This window comes from Heloderma suspectum, chromosome 6, assembly GCF_057233095.1.
Source record: "Heloderma suspectum isolate Gila_16-S chromosome 6, 16-S_ref, whole genome shotgun sequence".
NCBI lineage: Eukaryota > Metazoa > Chordata > Lepidosauria > Squamata > Helodermatidae > Heloderma > Heloderma suspectum.
This window is the reverse complement of record NC_139463.1, coordinates 55,740,425-55,756,444: the sequence shown is the minus strand read 5'-3', so window position 1 is coordinate 55,756,444 and position 16,020 is coordinate 55,740,425. Positions and strand designations below refer to the sequence as shown.

Sequence of the window (16,020 nt, the reverse complement as noted above, 5' to 3'; positions counted from 1 at the left end):
ATGATCCAACAACCTGGTTCGCATGATCCAACAACACATGGCTACAAAACCATGGCTTGTTAATGAATGCACGTGAATGAGCATGCTGGCTCCCTTCCACTTCCACTTTCCAAAATAACCCAGGGACAGGGCATTCCTGGGTTGTTTCAGAAAGTGGAAGTGGGACACCAGCATGCTCATCTGTGCGCACTCATAAACAAGCCATGGTTTTTTATCCTTAGGTTGTTGGATCATTTCTGGGTTCTTGCTGGGACATGTGAACCTGGCACTCTGGGTTGTTTGGGGTTAAACAACCCCAAGTTTTAACCCAACAACAAGCTATGGGTTAAAACTCTGGGTTGTTTAACGCTAAATAACACAGAATGCTGGGTTCACATGTTATGGCAACAACCCAGGAGCAGGTATTACTAGGTTGTCTTGGAAAGCGGAAGTAGCAAGCGGGTGGCAGGCAGCGTGCTCACTTGCTCCTGTGCAGCCATGCCAATTCCTGGGTCGTTTAACCCAGGAATTGGGTGTTAGGTGTGAGCCAGGTCATCGCTTCTACCCACTCTAGAGACGGGGCTTATGCAAATTAAGCAAGCTCTGTCTCGTTCATGTGCATGACCCCCGGCCATTTCCAGTCCTGCCTGCTCAAAGTAGAAAGCAGCACCGGCGAAAGTGGTGTTCGAGTGCTCAAGCATTTGTAGGGAGGGCTCTGCCTCTGAGGCTCTTATGACATCTGTGGCCAGTGCAGATACAGAGTGGGAGTTTGCCCGGATCTTGCCTGGCATGGAAGGGGGGGTAATTCTGTTGCTTCCTCCCCCCTCCATTTGGATGGTGGTGAAGTAAGCATTGCCATTTGTACTGTTGTGGCGGTTAACTGAATGGCCATCTTGGGTTAGTGCCATGCCTTTCTTGGATGCTGAGGCTAGCATGCCAACTGCACCAGTTCCTAGAGACGTCTGATCTGGCCGTGGTCACAGCCTGCTTGGGCTACTGTAATGTGCTCTGCGTAGAGCTGCCTTCGAAAACTGTTCAGAAACTTCAGCTGGTCCAGAATACCGCAGCCATGCTGTTAACCGGGACTGGTTGAAGGGAGCATGCGATTCCCTTGTCACAACAGCTTCACTGACTACCAGTCTGTTTCCCAGGAGAATTCAGAGTGCTGGTTATGACCTCTAAAGCCCTAGATGTCGTGGGACCAGGCTACCTGAAAGACGGCCTTCTCCCATATGAACCTGGCCAGTCCTTAAGAACTTCTGGAGAGGGATTTCTTTAGATACTGCTGCCTTCAGAGGCACATTTGGTGGCAACTGAAGAAAGGGCCTCTCCCAGGCTGTGGAACTCCCTCCCAAAGGAGGCTAGGTTCTCTCCCTCTTGGCTCTCCTTCTGCCAGCAGGCAAAGACCGCTTTATTTAAGAAGGCCTTTGGCCTGTAAATGGGCCTTTTGGGGCTGGGTGCTGTTTCCAATAATATTTTTTCTATAATAATTACGTTTCTATTGTATTTTAATGTATTGTTGTATCGTTTTAAGTACTTTTAATTTTAAATAAATTTTAATTAATTAACATTAATTAATTTTAATTGATTCTGTAAACCACTTTAAGTGCCATTTTGGGGTAGAAAGGTGGGGTACAAATAAAGTAAGCAAATAAAATGGCTGCTGCATGCCTGTCCGTGATGAGCCCCCTCCTGCTCCCTAACAAGGCGGACAGGGCATCTGGCTCACCCCACTCCAGGGATGTGTGAATCAGCAAAACTCAGTCTCATCAAAGTTCTCCAAATTCCGTCTTGATGCTCATTCCAGCTTGAGTCCATATCAGATTGCAAGCTGCTTCTTTTTTTTTCTTTTGCATGAAAAGCCATCTGTATTTTCATGCATATTTAGGAATATGTACTCATCAGTTGTGCACATCGTTGAAATGTATGCATTCTTCTCCCATTGATTAAAGCGTATTTATGCGAATTTTTAGAACAGTACATATTTTCATGTGCGTTTTTCAAATGTACATATGTTGTTGAACGCATTTTTGGGGTCCACAAATCACATTGCAAGATCAGAAGTGTATGGACTTTGACTGGAGATTTCATCCGAGTCTGTGATCCATTCATACTGTTCACTGGGTAAATCCTGAATAAAAATGAACTGAAATGAATTTCTCATACAGCCCTCCCCCGCTCATAGATGGTGAGTCCCTGTACCAGGATTGCTGCTAATGCGTTTATAGCCCTCGAACCCCTCTTACAGGGGAATCCCATGCTGCCAAGAACAGAGACACACACACACACCCCCCCGGTGTATTTAGCCACCCGAGGAGAAACAGATTCCATTCCCTTTTTCAAGACTGATCCTCCTCCTCAGCTGGGTGGAAACCCATTTTCAGTTGGTGATGGGTCCCCACCTTGTCAGCAGCATTGTCAATACCGTGGCTGACTGGCTCAGCCAACAGGACCAAGATCCAGCACAGTGGGGTTTGAGTCCACAGGCGTTTGTAGCAATTCAGCATTGCCATGATACTCCTTTTCCAGTAAGTGGCAAGGTGCCCAGGTTCCTCTCTAGGTAGAGAGGGTAGAAGCTGTCTCCACCAAATGTCATCCCAGGCTGCTTTATGCTCTTCTTCCAGCCTTCCCCACCAGCAGCATTATTAGGAAATTTCCTGTAACAAGGGCAAGTCTGATCCTAGTGTCCAACCACATCTTGATTTGCCAACCAGATCTCAGTAGATCTGACCAATGTATCTGGATCTTTTGACACATGGTCCATTTCTCCACCTGGGCCTTGTCAGGTTCCACCTCACCACTTACAGGCTGAGAGTCAGTGTCTAGTACAGTGCAAGTATTCACACTCTCCTGGCATCTACTGTAGGTGAGACTCTAGCTATAGGACATACAAAGCCACCCGGAAAGCCTTTCTACCCTTGTGCAAAATAAAGAAGGGGAGATACTCATTTGATGACAGCAGGGAGCTTTTGGCTTTCCTGCACTCTGGCTTTGGGCCCTCGATTGAAAGCTCTGTCTGTGGTTCTCAGCCAGAAAGGCCACAGGGCTCTTGGCTCTCATTCGCACATCCATAATTTCTTATAATGTCTGTGTTTAATCCTGTGTTGCATAGATTTCCTTCTTTGAATTTGTGTAGTTGCGGCACTACATTTCTGTCCCTTAAAGTGGCCTTCGTAGTTGCCTCTATCAATTAAGATCACCTTCCATGATAGCCGAGTTGTCCTTGGGCCTGACGCTTCTGTTGTGCCTAAAGTACAGTCAGTGTTCCATGAATCCTAGGGGATCGTGCTCCCTTCTTTTTATCCTAAGCCTGTCCATTCGAGGAGAAATGAATGACCTAGACTAAACATCTGCAGGGCCCCTAGAATCCAGGCTCAATGCATAGCTGGCTTTAGAAAGACAGCCACCTTATAGTCTTCCATCAGCTGCCATGGGTTTCTTAATCCATCATAGCTCGCTTAATCCAGGCCTTCACCTCATAAGCCAATGAGGTGTATAGAATCATAGAATAGTAGAGTTGGAAGGGGCCTACAAGGCCATCGAGTCCAACCCCCTGCTCATGCAGGAATCCAGGTCAGAGCATCCCTGACAGATGGCTCTCCAGTCTCGTCTTGAATGCCTCCAGTGTGGAAGAGCCCACCACCTCCCTAGGTAATTGGTTCCATTGTCAGATTGCTCTAACAGTCAGGAAGCTTTTCCTGATGTTCAGCCGGAATCTGGCTTCCTGTCACTTGAGCCCATGATTCCATCTCCTGCACTCTGGGATGATTGAGAAGAGATCCTGGCCTTCCTCTCTGTGACAACCTTTCAAGTACTTGAAGAGCGCTATATCTCCCCTCAGTCCTCTCTTCTCAAGGCTAAACATGCCCAGTTCTTTCAGTCTCTCTTCATAGGGCTTTGTTTCCAGTCCCCTGATCATCTTTGTTACCCTCCTCTGAACCCTCTCCAGTTTGTCTGCATCCTTCTTGAAGTGTGGTGCCCAGAACTGGACACAGTACTCCAGATGAGGCCTCACCAGTGCTGAGTAGAGGGGGACTAGTACTTCCCTGGATTTGGAAGCGATGCTTCTATTAATGCAGCCCAAAATGGCATTTGCCTTTTGTTGCAGCCATATCACATTGTTGGCTCATATTCAGCTTTTGATCGACAGCAATTCCAAGATCTTTCTCGCTTCTAGTGTTGTTGAGCCACGTATCCCCCATCTTGTAACTGCATTTGGTTACTTTTCCTAGGTGCGATACAATACGATACTTAATTGCTTAAAGCCATAGGCCACCACAATGTACATTAAAAAGAGAGAGAGAGAAAGAAAAAAAAACAGTACAGTCACATATTTGTATATACATAAATTCATACATCCAACAGAATCATCCCTAGTAGGCTGTTTGGGCTTTGGCACATATTTTCCTTGCTGCCAAGGCAAATTTTGCTACCTGGGCAGTGGTGAAAGCATCAGTACCAGAAAGAAGGATACATCTGTGTTCTAAAGGTGTTTTGTTTAGGAGGCTTTGGGAAATAATGGCAAGAAATTTATGCCTAGGATGGCCATAGAGAGGGCATCTTAGTAAGTAATGAGAGACATCCTCAACCTCCCTAGACCAACAGATACAGAGTCTCTGATGGACTGGGGTATTGTCAAATCTTCCCTCCAAGAAGGCAGAAGGCATGCATTGTAGACACAATGCTGTAAATGATTTCCGTAAGTGAGGCACAGTCAGAGTTGTAAAGTAACTCTCCAGACCAAATGATGTCTTAGGTGCAGAGCTTGGCATTTATCCCTACTAAATGTCATTCTGTTGTTTTCTGCCCAGCGCTCCAGTCTATCCAGATCACTTTGAATTTTGTTTCTGTCTTGCAAAGTATTAGCTATCCCGCCCAATTTTGTGTCATCTGCAAATTTGATGAGCATTCCCTGCACCTCCTCCTCCAAGTCATTCATAAAAATGTGGAAGAGCACTGGGCCCAGGTCTGAGCCCTGCGGTACCCCACTCATTACTTCTCCCCAGTTTGAGAAGATCCCATTGATAAGCACCCTTTGAGTCTTATTCTGTAGCCAACTGTGGATCCACTGGATCGTTGTTTCATCTAGCCCACTTTGAGCTAGTTTGCTCATCAGGATATCATGGGACACTTTGTCGAAAGCTTTGCTGAAGTCGAGGTATATGATGTCTACAGCATTCCCACGGTCCACAAGGGAGGTTACTTGATCAAAAAATGAGATGAGATTCGTCTGGCAGGATTTGTTTTTGACAAATCCATGTTGGCTTCAAGTAATCACAGCATTGTTTTCAAAGTGCTTCCAGATGGATTCCTTTATCATCTGCTCCAGAATTTTCCCAGGGATTGATGTCAGACTGACTGGTCTGTAGTTCCCAGGTTCCTCCTTTTTAGCCTTTTTGAAGATAGGGACAACACTAGCCCTCCTCCAGTCATCTGGCACTTCACCCATCCTCCATGATTTCTCAAAGAGAATAGACAGCTGTTGTGAGAGTTCTGCCAGTTCCTTGATTACTCTAGGATGCAGTTCATCTGGCCCTGGAGATGTGAACTCATTCCAAGTCATTAGGTGTTCCTTGACCATATGCCTATTGATCTCAAGCTGCAATCCTGCCCCTTCAGCCTGTACTTTGTCTTTGCCAGGGGGGTCATAGACCCTCTTTTGGGAGAAGACTGAGCCAAAGTAGGAATTGAGCACCTCTGCCTTTTCTTGGTCATCTGTTATCGTTTTGCCGTCCTTATTTAATAGCTGAACCACCATTTCTTTCCTCTGTCTTTTACTATGCACGTAGCTGAAGAAAGCCTTTTTGTTGCTTTTAGCCTCCCTCACTAACCTCAGCTCGTTCTCAGCTTTAGCCTTCGTGACGCCATCCCTGCAATTCTGTGCTACCTGCCTGTACTCTTCCTTTGTTGCTTGGCCTTCTTTCCATTTCCTATATGTGTCCTTTTTTGTTTTCAGGTCATCTCTAAGATTTTTGTGAAGCCACATTGGCTTCTTCTGTTGTCTTCCACCTTTTCTTCTTGTTGGAATTGTGCCTTGAGAATTTCCTTTTTTAAAATCTCCCAGCCATCTTGGACTCCTTATTTATTTATTTATTTATTTATTTATTTATTTATTTCATTTCTATACCGCCCAACAGCCGAAGCTCTCTGGGCGGTTCACAAAAATTAACTCCTTTTCTCTTTAGCGTCGCTTGCCATGGGACCTTACTGATCATTGTTCTGAGTTTATTAAAATCAGTTTTCCTAAAATCCAGGGTACGCGTTTGACTGCACTCGGCTTTTGCTTCCCTTAGAACCAAGAACTCAAGTGCAGCATGGTCGCTTTCCCCCACAGAGTTCCTGTAACTGCTACCTTATCCACCAAGTCATCTCTGTTGGTTAGGATCCAGTCAAGGTTAGCCGATCCTCTAGTTCCTTCCTCTCCTGTAAAGACTGCTGGTTCCCTCAGGGATCATAGCTTACTCTCAGCTAGAGGTGCAGTGACTTCTGCAAAGGTTTGCACAAATGATGCTGTAAAAGTTTTTTTCCGGACAGCTACCTTGGCTTTCATCCTTTGGTAAACACTGTAAGTTGGGCACCTGCTCTTGTGTGGATGCAGCTTTCAGAAGAAGGGTCCTTCAGAAGGTTCTCTCAGTTGGAGCAGCAGGAGAACCCACTCAGGACTATTATACTGCTGCCACATATCCCACTCTGGATACTCTCCCTCATCAATAGAGAAAGGAACATCTGAACTTACCATCAGTATTTCTTTTCATCAGCGGGCTGGTATGTCCTGGGGCTGTCTTGCTGTTTACAGGGTAAGGTAGAGGTGGCCAGCTGACCCTCAGGGCTCCAGAAAGGAGTGAAATCCTGGAGGTGACCCTCTATCATACTTCTCTCTCTCTCTCTCTCTCTCTCTCTCTCATTGTAACTGTTGTTTTTGCTCATGTTATCTAATCTTGTACTGTTTATATATTAGAGTCTTGATGTTCCAGAACTTGGAGGGGTAGCCTCCACACACGAGGGACAGCTCTTGCTTAATTTGTATAAACCCTAGAGCAAGTGGGATACACTCCTTCCACCAGTGAGAGGAAACATTCATGCTAAGTTCCAGTGCTGCTTTCAGGCGGAGGGAGTTGTGCAGAAAGCCCTGTTCACCAGCATAATTAGTTGTTGCCACCTCCTGCAGCTAGTGGTTGCTGACAGATGGTCCTTCCTGTCCCCTAGGTGGCTGCTATCCTGACACTGCCCTTTGATGTTGTGAAGACCCAGCGGCAGATTGAGCTGGGAGACATGGAGACACTGCAAGGTGAGAGGCGGGAAGATACAAGGGGGGAAAGGCAACTGTCTGGTCAAGGTAACTCCCTTAAGCATGTAAGCATAAGCTTTGGTCAGGCGGGGGAAGCAAGATGGAGGCTTTAGCGCAGCCCTTGCTTATGGGCAACAAAGATCAGCCCTAGTCCTAGACAAACCCAGTTTATACAGGGTTCCCCGCTCCATTGGAAAGTTAGGGGTAAGAACCAATCAGAGCCCAAGCTATCCCAGTTCCACTGCTTCCCAGTCTTCTTTTGCCAGGTAAGTGTTTGAGCACAGTTGAAAATGATCATTTGCTATGTATATACATAAAACATCTTGGGTGTTCACTTTAAAAACACAACACGTGAAGCAGCCTTTTGCAGATGGGCTGATGATGGAGGGCAGTCTTTGCAACAGCATGGCAATTAAGTGCCTGGAGAAAAGGACAGCTGTTTGTTGTTCTTGTGAAAGGCAGCAACGGGGATATGAGGCAGTGTTGGCATCGCTAGACTGAGGCCGGGCACAAATTCCCATATGAACATTTTCACAAATAAAGCCAACACTCATGTACAGAAATGCATGTTAAGCCCCCTTGTTAAGATCGTTGGGAAGGGTCCTGCCCTTCTCCCATCTCCCGCAGGAGGAAGATGAGACGGCTGTGGGAGGGAGCCGCTCATTCCCAGCCGTGGCTCCAAGTCTTTGGAGCTGCTTCCCAGAGGAATGTTTACACTGTGCCGCCTCCTTTTTTCAGATGAAATACAAGTCCCATATATTTGTTCAGGGAGGGGGATTTTGAATCTTTTAATTGTGCTCTTTTTAAATTATTTTGGCTAACTATAGTCTTTAATTGTAACTGAATTACGCATTTAGATTGGTAATCTGCTTCAAGTGAAAGAGAAAAAGGGAATACTTTAAATAAATAACTTCTTGCTCTTTGTCTCCCTGTTCAGTTAGCACTTCCAAATCGTCATCTACCTGGCTGCTTATGCAGAAGATTTGGGCAGAATCTGGACCCCGAGGACTCTTTGCAGGTGACTTGCGTTGTCCCTACCCAGAGTCTTCCTCTATGCTGCATGACAGCACCACTGTGGGATGGAAATAAGTTGAGGATTAGACTCATCGCAGAGCGCCCTTAATTAAAACCCTCAGTCGTAAACTGTCTAGGTGGCCCCAGAGCATGGGTGGGAAAACTTTTGGGGATGGTAATAATTGCCCCTGAGGAACCCCCTGCGGGGGCTGCACAAATTTTGATCAGGACACACACACTTTCTCTCACTCATGCACCCATTCATACGCAGGGATAGCAGTTGGAAAATGCTGTCTTGAGGATTATTGTGGGGGTGGGGCGGCAGGGAGGCTAACGTAAAGCTGCTCCCCGCCCCCAGCAAACCTGATGTGATCAAGATCATTGTGTCCCTGCTCCTATTAGAAACAGGGAAACCGCCATCTTGAGCAGGATCACTGAATGGGGAGAGGAGAGACCAGAAGCCCCTACCAGCATGACCAGTGGTCAGGAATGCTAGGAGTTGAAGTCCAAAACATCTGGAGATCTGCTTTCTGCCCACCCCTGCCTTAGAGAGTTGGACAAGTTGTCCTTTTTTCCATTTCAGTTGCCTATAACTACAGTGTACTCTAAAAGATCCTGGAATCTGGGTGAGGAGGTTCCAAAATCTACAGTTAGGCAATACCTTTATTAGACCAACCAAAATGCCACAAAAGATTGTACAAGCTTTTGAGGTCTCGAGATCTTGCACAATCTTTTCTGTTATTTTGGTTGGTCTTAACAAAGGTATTCCCTAACTGAATTTGGATTCTCCATGCACACCCCGCTCCCCCACACACACACTTGGATTCTAGGTTTTTTAGTCGTGGGCCAGCACAGCTGTTGGTTTTTTTTAATAATTGGCTTGAGAGGTGGATTGTTTCTGTTTGCTTGTGACACAAAGTGATGTGGTTAGACAGTGGTATGTGAGCTGAATTCAGAAAGCAGCCAAGCACTTGTGTCTTCTTCCTTAGCTTTCCTTGCTGGACCAGGCAACACACACTGAACCTTGCTTTCTGCATTCTGAACAGGCAAGGAGATCAGTCAGACTGGAGGCAGGTCCTCCCCTTCCTTGCTCTAGTCAGCTGGAGTCATAAGCTGCACTTGGCGACACCTGAAAGAAGGCAGGCAGAGCGAGCACTTGGTCTGACATGTTTGTTCATTCTTCTTTCCTCCCCTGCCAAACGCGTCTCTAGGTTTCCTGCCTCGGGTCATCAAGGTGGCCCCTGCCTGCGCCATCATGATCAGCACATATGAATTTGGCAAGACCTTCTTCCAGAAAATGAACCAGGAACAGCGGCTCACCACCCTGTGACGTTCATAGAACGGGGCTCCGTCGGCAGCCTCCAGACGGGCCAAAGCCACATTGGTGGCAGGAGAAAGGGCAGGTTTCAGTAGAGACGAAGAGGGAAAAGCAGAGCTTGTGACTATGAGGGGATGGATAAGGTGGATCCAGCAGTGGTCATGTGTCAGTCAAGGTTCAGAAGACCATATCCAAGAAATGTTTTGCTCATTTTTTTGTAGGATCTGTCTCATGCCAGACAAATTCCAGGTGCCTTCCAGCTAGCTTCTGCCCTCCCATCTTCCTCTTTTCCTGGGAACAATTTGGTAATTTAAATCCCTTACTTGCATGCCCATCCCAACCCCTTTTAGAGTTATGATCAAGTCTTGTTGTTTGGATGCTGTAATTTTTGGGCCTTTATGCATCACATTACACAAGCAGGAGCTGTAGCCACAACATTGTCTTCCATCTTGGCCCAACTCAAGAGACTTTGTAGTCTGCGTCTAACATCCCAAACAGAATGTGGTTTTCACTGAGAATGTGGTTTTCACTTGGCAGCTGCAGAAGAAGATTGGGGGGGGGGGAGCATTCCAAAACTAGATGATCCTTCTGCTGCATGAAACATTGGGGGCGGGGAGGGGGTAGGTATCCAAAGAGTAAAATTGTTGTAGACAGAGACAGATACCTCCATCCCTGCCTTAATTTTTAAACTGTCTTTTGGCCTGCATGTCTGCTGATCCCACCCTGTGAACATTTCTGTGGATGATGGCTATTGCTGGCTCACGTTGCAGCCCCACACTTGACTTTTCGGGCAGCTCTGGACAGAAACACTGTTTTGAACACTCAGGATTTACCTAGCTCTTCTCTTGACACCCCCCACAGACAGCTTGAACTCTTACGTCTTCACGCCTTAAATAATGAGTAGTCTGGGCACAAAGGAATCAAACGACATCCCCCAACCCCCTCTTCCAAAGCGTCTGCTGCCTTCAAGGAGGACTGAAATCTCAGCCAGGCTAAGGTTTGGTTGATGCCCGACAATTTAGGTGGCATTTCCTAGCAGCTGCTCTCTTATCCCTTTCTTTGCTGTTAATTTATGTGCCTGTTGCTTATGTTCTTGTGGTGGGGGAGAAGCTGTACCCTTTATTGAATAAAGTCACTTAAAAATGGGAATTACAGAGAAAATTTGGAGAGGACTATTGCTCTGTAGGTTTATCTGCTCTTAGAAGTTTCTGGTACCTGAATCTGGCCATGTTCGGACATCATTTTAAGCCATAGTGCCTTAATAAGCTACTCACAGCAGCTTATTTTTGAAATAGTTCACAATGCCCCGCCACCCAACCAGGCTAATAAGCTACTGTGCGTAATCTGAGTCATCCCCCTGTCCCACTGCAGTGGCTCTGTTTCACCCATTGATAACATCGCAGCAGCCTGTTTTAACCTTCCACAATATTCCAATGACAGGGGAGAGGTCTGGGGTGAAATACAGGGCTTAATTCAGCACTTCCAGCATCACCCTGCAAGGGGGTAGTGACTCTAAAATGCTGGAAGTTTGTAGGATCAGGACCAAACTTCACACACTAGTTGGACCATCAAAACCCTGCGTGATTACTCACAAAGGAGCAGAAATTGCGTCTGCACCAAAAAGGGGGTGGCGACTATAAAACCTTGGAGTTTTGCAGGATCGGGACCAAACTTCATACACAATCTCTCCTAGTCCAGAGGTACCTGATGCACCATCAAAAACCGTGCACAATTACCCCAGAGGATGGAAAACTCTCAATTGTGTATTTCCCCCATAGCCATTGCTGGCATAGATGCCTTAATTGTCATCAAAATTGATGACAATAAAGTGGAGTTGTTCATTTCACACACACACACACACACACACTCCAGATATTGCTGGTAGAGCCACTTCTGTTCACTATAGCACTAAAGCGAAATTGTGCAAAAGCTCCCCTCTTAACCATTGCTGGCATAAAGCCTTTATTCTCTCAAAATTGCTATAGCACTTTAGCGATACAGTGGAGTTGTGCAGTTCACACCCTCCCAGATATTGCTGGCAGAGCTGCTTCTGTTTGCTATAGCACTTTAGAGCTATAGTGAAATTGCTCATCTCCCCCTCCCCCCACCCCCAATAGCTATTTTGCTCCTTCAAGGAAAAGTGATCAGAGAAGGAAATAGCTGTAACTTCCTGACAGCAGGAATGGGGCAAAATTGCACAGGTGGGGTGCGCTCATGGGGAGCCTTCAGATGCTGTAGTAGATAATTGCGCAATTTTGCTTCTTCGTGGAAAAGTGACTGGAGAAGGAAAAGGGTGGGAGCTGTAGCTCCCTGACAGTTTGCTGGAGTAGGGTGAAATTGCACAGGGGAGGTGCCCTCATGGGGAGCCTCCATTCGCTGTAATGGATTATTGCAGGACTGCACTTCTTCATGGAGAGCAGAGCAGTTCTTTCCCTATTTCTAAAGTTGTGCAGTTTCAAAGTAGCGATCAGGGAAGCCTAGCAGGGTAGGGGAAAGCTGTCATTTTGTAACTAGCATGGTAACACAGAAGGCTGTGCTAGTTTGGCTGTGGTTGTCCCTCGCCTACATGTTAGATCTCAGAAAAAGAGCTGTGCAGGCTGGAGCAGAACAGCCACAACAGTTTTGGCTGCTCTTGCCAGGCGATTCTGTAGGCGCTTGGAATAAGCCACACTGAGCGTCAGATAACACGATAACCCACAGTGGGTTAAATAACTTACTGCAGACCCTGGATTATCAGAGTGGGTTATTTCAGCCAAATAAACCATCGTGGATTTTAAAAATCCTGACAGACATGATTACCAATGATGGGTTAAATAAGTCATGATGGCTTATTTAACCCATCGTGGGTTGTTGTGATACCTGAACCCAGTCTCTAGCTTTTCTCTTTCTTCCTTCAACATTTCCTTCCCAGCATGCCCTCTGGAAATCTTCTCATTAAGGACGATCTAAGATACTTATCTTCTCCACTGGGAGCTTTCATGACCAAGGAAGCCAGTGAGGCACTGCTTTGTTCCTGTTTTGTCACCTTCACTATACAAGGCTTATTCACTGAATTGGCCTATGAACATAAACTTCCCTCCCTTCTCCAAAGCATGCCACATCATCTGTCAAACATGGTGGAGGCAGCGTTATGGCATGGGCATGTATGGCCGCCAGTGGAACGGGGTCACTGGTGTTTATCAATGACCTGACTGCTGATAAACGCAGCAGGATGAATTCTGAAGTGTAAAGGGCTATACTTTCTGCTCAGATTCAGCCAAATGCTGCCAAACTGATAGGACAGCGCTTCATATTGCAGATGGATCATGACCCAAAACATACAGCAAAAGCTACCCAAGAGTTTCTCAAGGCAAAGAAGTGGGATGTTCTTCAATGGCCAAGTCAGTCACCTGATCTCAACCCAATCGAGCATGCTTTTCACTTACTGAAGACAAGACTGAAGGCAGACCCACAAACAAGCAGCAGCTGAAGGCAGCTGCAGTAAAGGCCTGGCCAAGCATCTCGAGGGAGGAAACTCAGTATTTGGTCATGTCCATGGGTTCCAGACTTCAGGCAGTCATTGACTGCAAAGGATTTTCATCCAGGTACTAAAGGCGATCCTTAAGTTTGAAATGATGTTGGTTTGCTCCATTACTTATGAGCCCCCAACAATGGGGGGGTGTATGCCACTGGCTGTACTTCCTGAATGGGTAGTACCCCACTTTTGTCAAACCCCTTGAATTACAGCTGAAAGTCCTGACTTCGCTCCCATCTGGGTGTATTTCCTTAAACTTCAAAGTGGTAGTGTACAGAGGCCAATTGCCAAAACAGTTATCGTTCCGATATTTCTGGCCCTGACTGTATACCTCGACTTCAGCAAAGCTTTCGACAGAGTACCCCATGATATCCTGATGAGTCAACTAGCTCAAAGTGGGCTAGATGAAACAACGATCTGGTGGATCCACAGTTGGCTACAGAATCGGACTCAAAGAATGCTTATCAATGGGATCTTCTCAGACTGGGAAGAGGTAATGAGTGGGGTACCGCAGGGCTCAGTCCTGGGCCCAGTGCTCTTCCACATTTTTATTAATGACTTGGAGGAGGAGGTGCAGGGAATGCTCATCAAATTTGCAGATGACACAAAATTGGGTGAGATAGCTAATACCTTGGAAGACAGAAACAAAATTCAAAGTGATCTTGATCGGCTGGAGCGCTGGGCTGAAAACAGAATGAAATTTACTAGGGATAAATGCAGTTCTGCACGTAGGAAAAAGAAACCAAATGCACAGTTACAAGATGGGGGATTCGTGGCTCAACAATACTATAAGTGAGAAGGATCTTGGAATTGTTGTCGATCATTTCATTTCATTTTTTCATTTCATTTCTATACCGCCCAATAGCCGAAGCTCTCTGGGCGGTTCACACAAACCCTGCTGCCGCTCACACGTAAAACTGGCAACCAAATTTAGCGTTGTCGAGCACGCTCTGCGGGTGCAGGTAAAAGAGCTCGTCGAGCGTGGGGGGCACCCAGCGTGTGGTGTGGAACAGAGACTCACCGACCTGCCAGCCGGGGATGTCCTTCATGATCTTGGCCTCCTCGTCGAGATTTTGACGCAAGATGCGTAGCATCCTGCGGTCATCCTCAGCCGTAAGAAGGGGAAAGATGGCCACTCGCGTCTCCAGGTCCTCGATGTTCAGGCGCCGCCTCTCTCGGTTCCATGTCACAAGGGAATAATAGCCATAGACGAGGGTCCCAATTCCAATGGCGAACAGGCTATAGCCCGAGAGCCCCCGCCGGGGCAAGTTCCTCTTGTAGTCAATGGGCCCGTACCCGCCCGGCGGCGGCATGTCCTGCTTCACCTTCCCGGCTCCGGCCGCCATCTTGGGAGCGGGCAGCTCGCTCCCGGCGCGACGGGCCTCCTCCGCCTCCGGGCGTCCCCCTTTGATGACGCTGGAGTGAGCGCCGCCCCGGAGCGCCGTGACGGAGCCTCCGACCCGCCCGCCCGCCGCGAGCGCGCGACCAGATCACAAGCTGAATATGATCATTCAGATCACAAGCTGAATATGAGCCAACAATGTGATGTGGCTGCAAAAAAGGCAAATGCTATTTTGGGTCCTAGTTCCCCTCTACTCAGCACTGGTTAGGCCTCATCTGGAGTACTGTGTCCAGTTCTGGGCGCTGCACCTTAAGGAGGATGCAGACAAGCTGGAGAGGGTTCAAAGGAGGGCAACAAAGATGATCAGGGGACTGGAAACAAAGCCCTATGAAGAGAGACTGAAAGAACTGGGCATGTTTAGCCTTGAGAAGAGAAGACTGAGGGGAGATAGTACCCTTCAAGTACTTGAAAGGTTGTCACGGAGAGGAAGGCCAGGATCTCTTCTCAATCATCCCGGAATGCAGGACACTGAATAATGGGCTCAAGTGACAGGAAGCCAGATTCTGGCTGAACATCAGGAAAAACGTCCTGACTGTTAGAGCAATATAACAATGGAACCAATTCCCTAGGGAGGTGGTGGGCTCTCCCACACTGTAGGCATTCAAGACGAGGCTGAACAGCCACTTGTCAGGGATGCTTTGACTTGGATTCCTGCATTGAGCAGGGGGTTGTACTCAGTCTTGTAGGCCCCTTCCAGCCCTACTATTCTATGATTCTGTGATTCAAGGATTCTCCCCTGATGGGGATCTTCCACTCTACTTGGGTTGTATGAGAAGAACTCACTACCCCCTTGAGTAAGGGGGCTTTAGAAGGACTCCCCCTGCTCAAAGGACCACAAGTTTCTTCTCCAGGTACTTTACAGTCCCCCAAAAATTCAGGATGACCACACTCGTCTCCATTCTTCCCCTCCTATGTCAAGGAGAGTGGTTTGCAGCAATAGATCTTCGTGATGCATACTTCCACATCGCTGTACACCCTGCTTCTTTCCCATTCCTCAGATTTATCTTGGGCAACAAACTCTCTGTTTTGGCTTTGCAGTGACACCAAGAGACTTCATGAAGTGTATGGCAGTAGTGATGGCACATCTGAGACTCCAAAGGATCATAGTTTCTCCATACATAGATGACTGGCTCTTCATAGCCCTTTCTCACCACCCCCTCAGCCCCAGCATCAACACTGCCCTATCACCCCTCAAGCCCCCAGTCTGCAGGTCAAAAAGGAAAAATCCTGTCTCATCCCATCTCGAACTCGACAATTCATAGGGGCCCTTCTCAACTCCACTCAAGCCCATGCCTGCCTACCAAGGGACAGAGTGGACACCCTTTGACGCCTCACACAAGATCTGTAGACAATCCCCCAGTGCCAAGCATCCAGCATCCAATGCCTTCTTGGCCTCATGGCCTCCACCACCTCAGTAGCTCCATTTTGCATGCCTCCATATGAGGCCACTCCAATCATGATTCCTATGTAAATGGACCTCTGGACTTCTCTCATTACTTCCCGAT

At 47.2% G+C, this 16,020-nt stretch overlaps 1 protein-coding gene and 1 pseudogene across 6 annotated transcripts in view; one reads left to right on the top strand and one right to left on the bottom strand.

Annotated features, from left to right (window-relative positions):
* Positions 1 to 14,525, top strand: part of SLC25A39 (solute carrier family 25 member 39) — a 45,857-nt gene extending 31,332 nt beyond the window's left edge. For all 5 annotated transcript variants that reach the window (XM_084804480.1, XM_084804478.1, XM_084804479.1 and 2 more), the window contains 3 exons: positions 7,186 to 7,267; positions 8,205 to 8,285; positions 9,493 to 14,525. In XM_084804480.1, coding sequence (XP_084660606.1) covers positions 7,186 to 7,267; positions 8,205 to 8,285; positions 9,493 to 9,611 — 282 coding nt within the window. In that variant the 3' untranslated portion in view covers positions 9,612 to 14,525. The remainder of the gene's footprint in view (positions 1 to 7,185; positions 7,268 to 8,204; positions 8,286 to 9,492) is intronic.
* On the bottom strand, positions 13,805 to 14,546 carry LOC146340906 (NADH dehydrogenase [ubiquinone] 1 alpha subcomplex subunit 13 pseudogene; annotated as a pseudogene). Its single transcript, XR_014783798.1, has one exon. The product of XR_014783798.1 is annotated as an NADH dehydrogenase [ubiquinone] 1 alpha subcomplex subunit 13 pseudogene (transcript).
* Between the last annotated feature and the right edge of the window lie 1,474 nt (positions 14,547 to 16,020).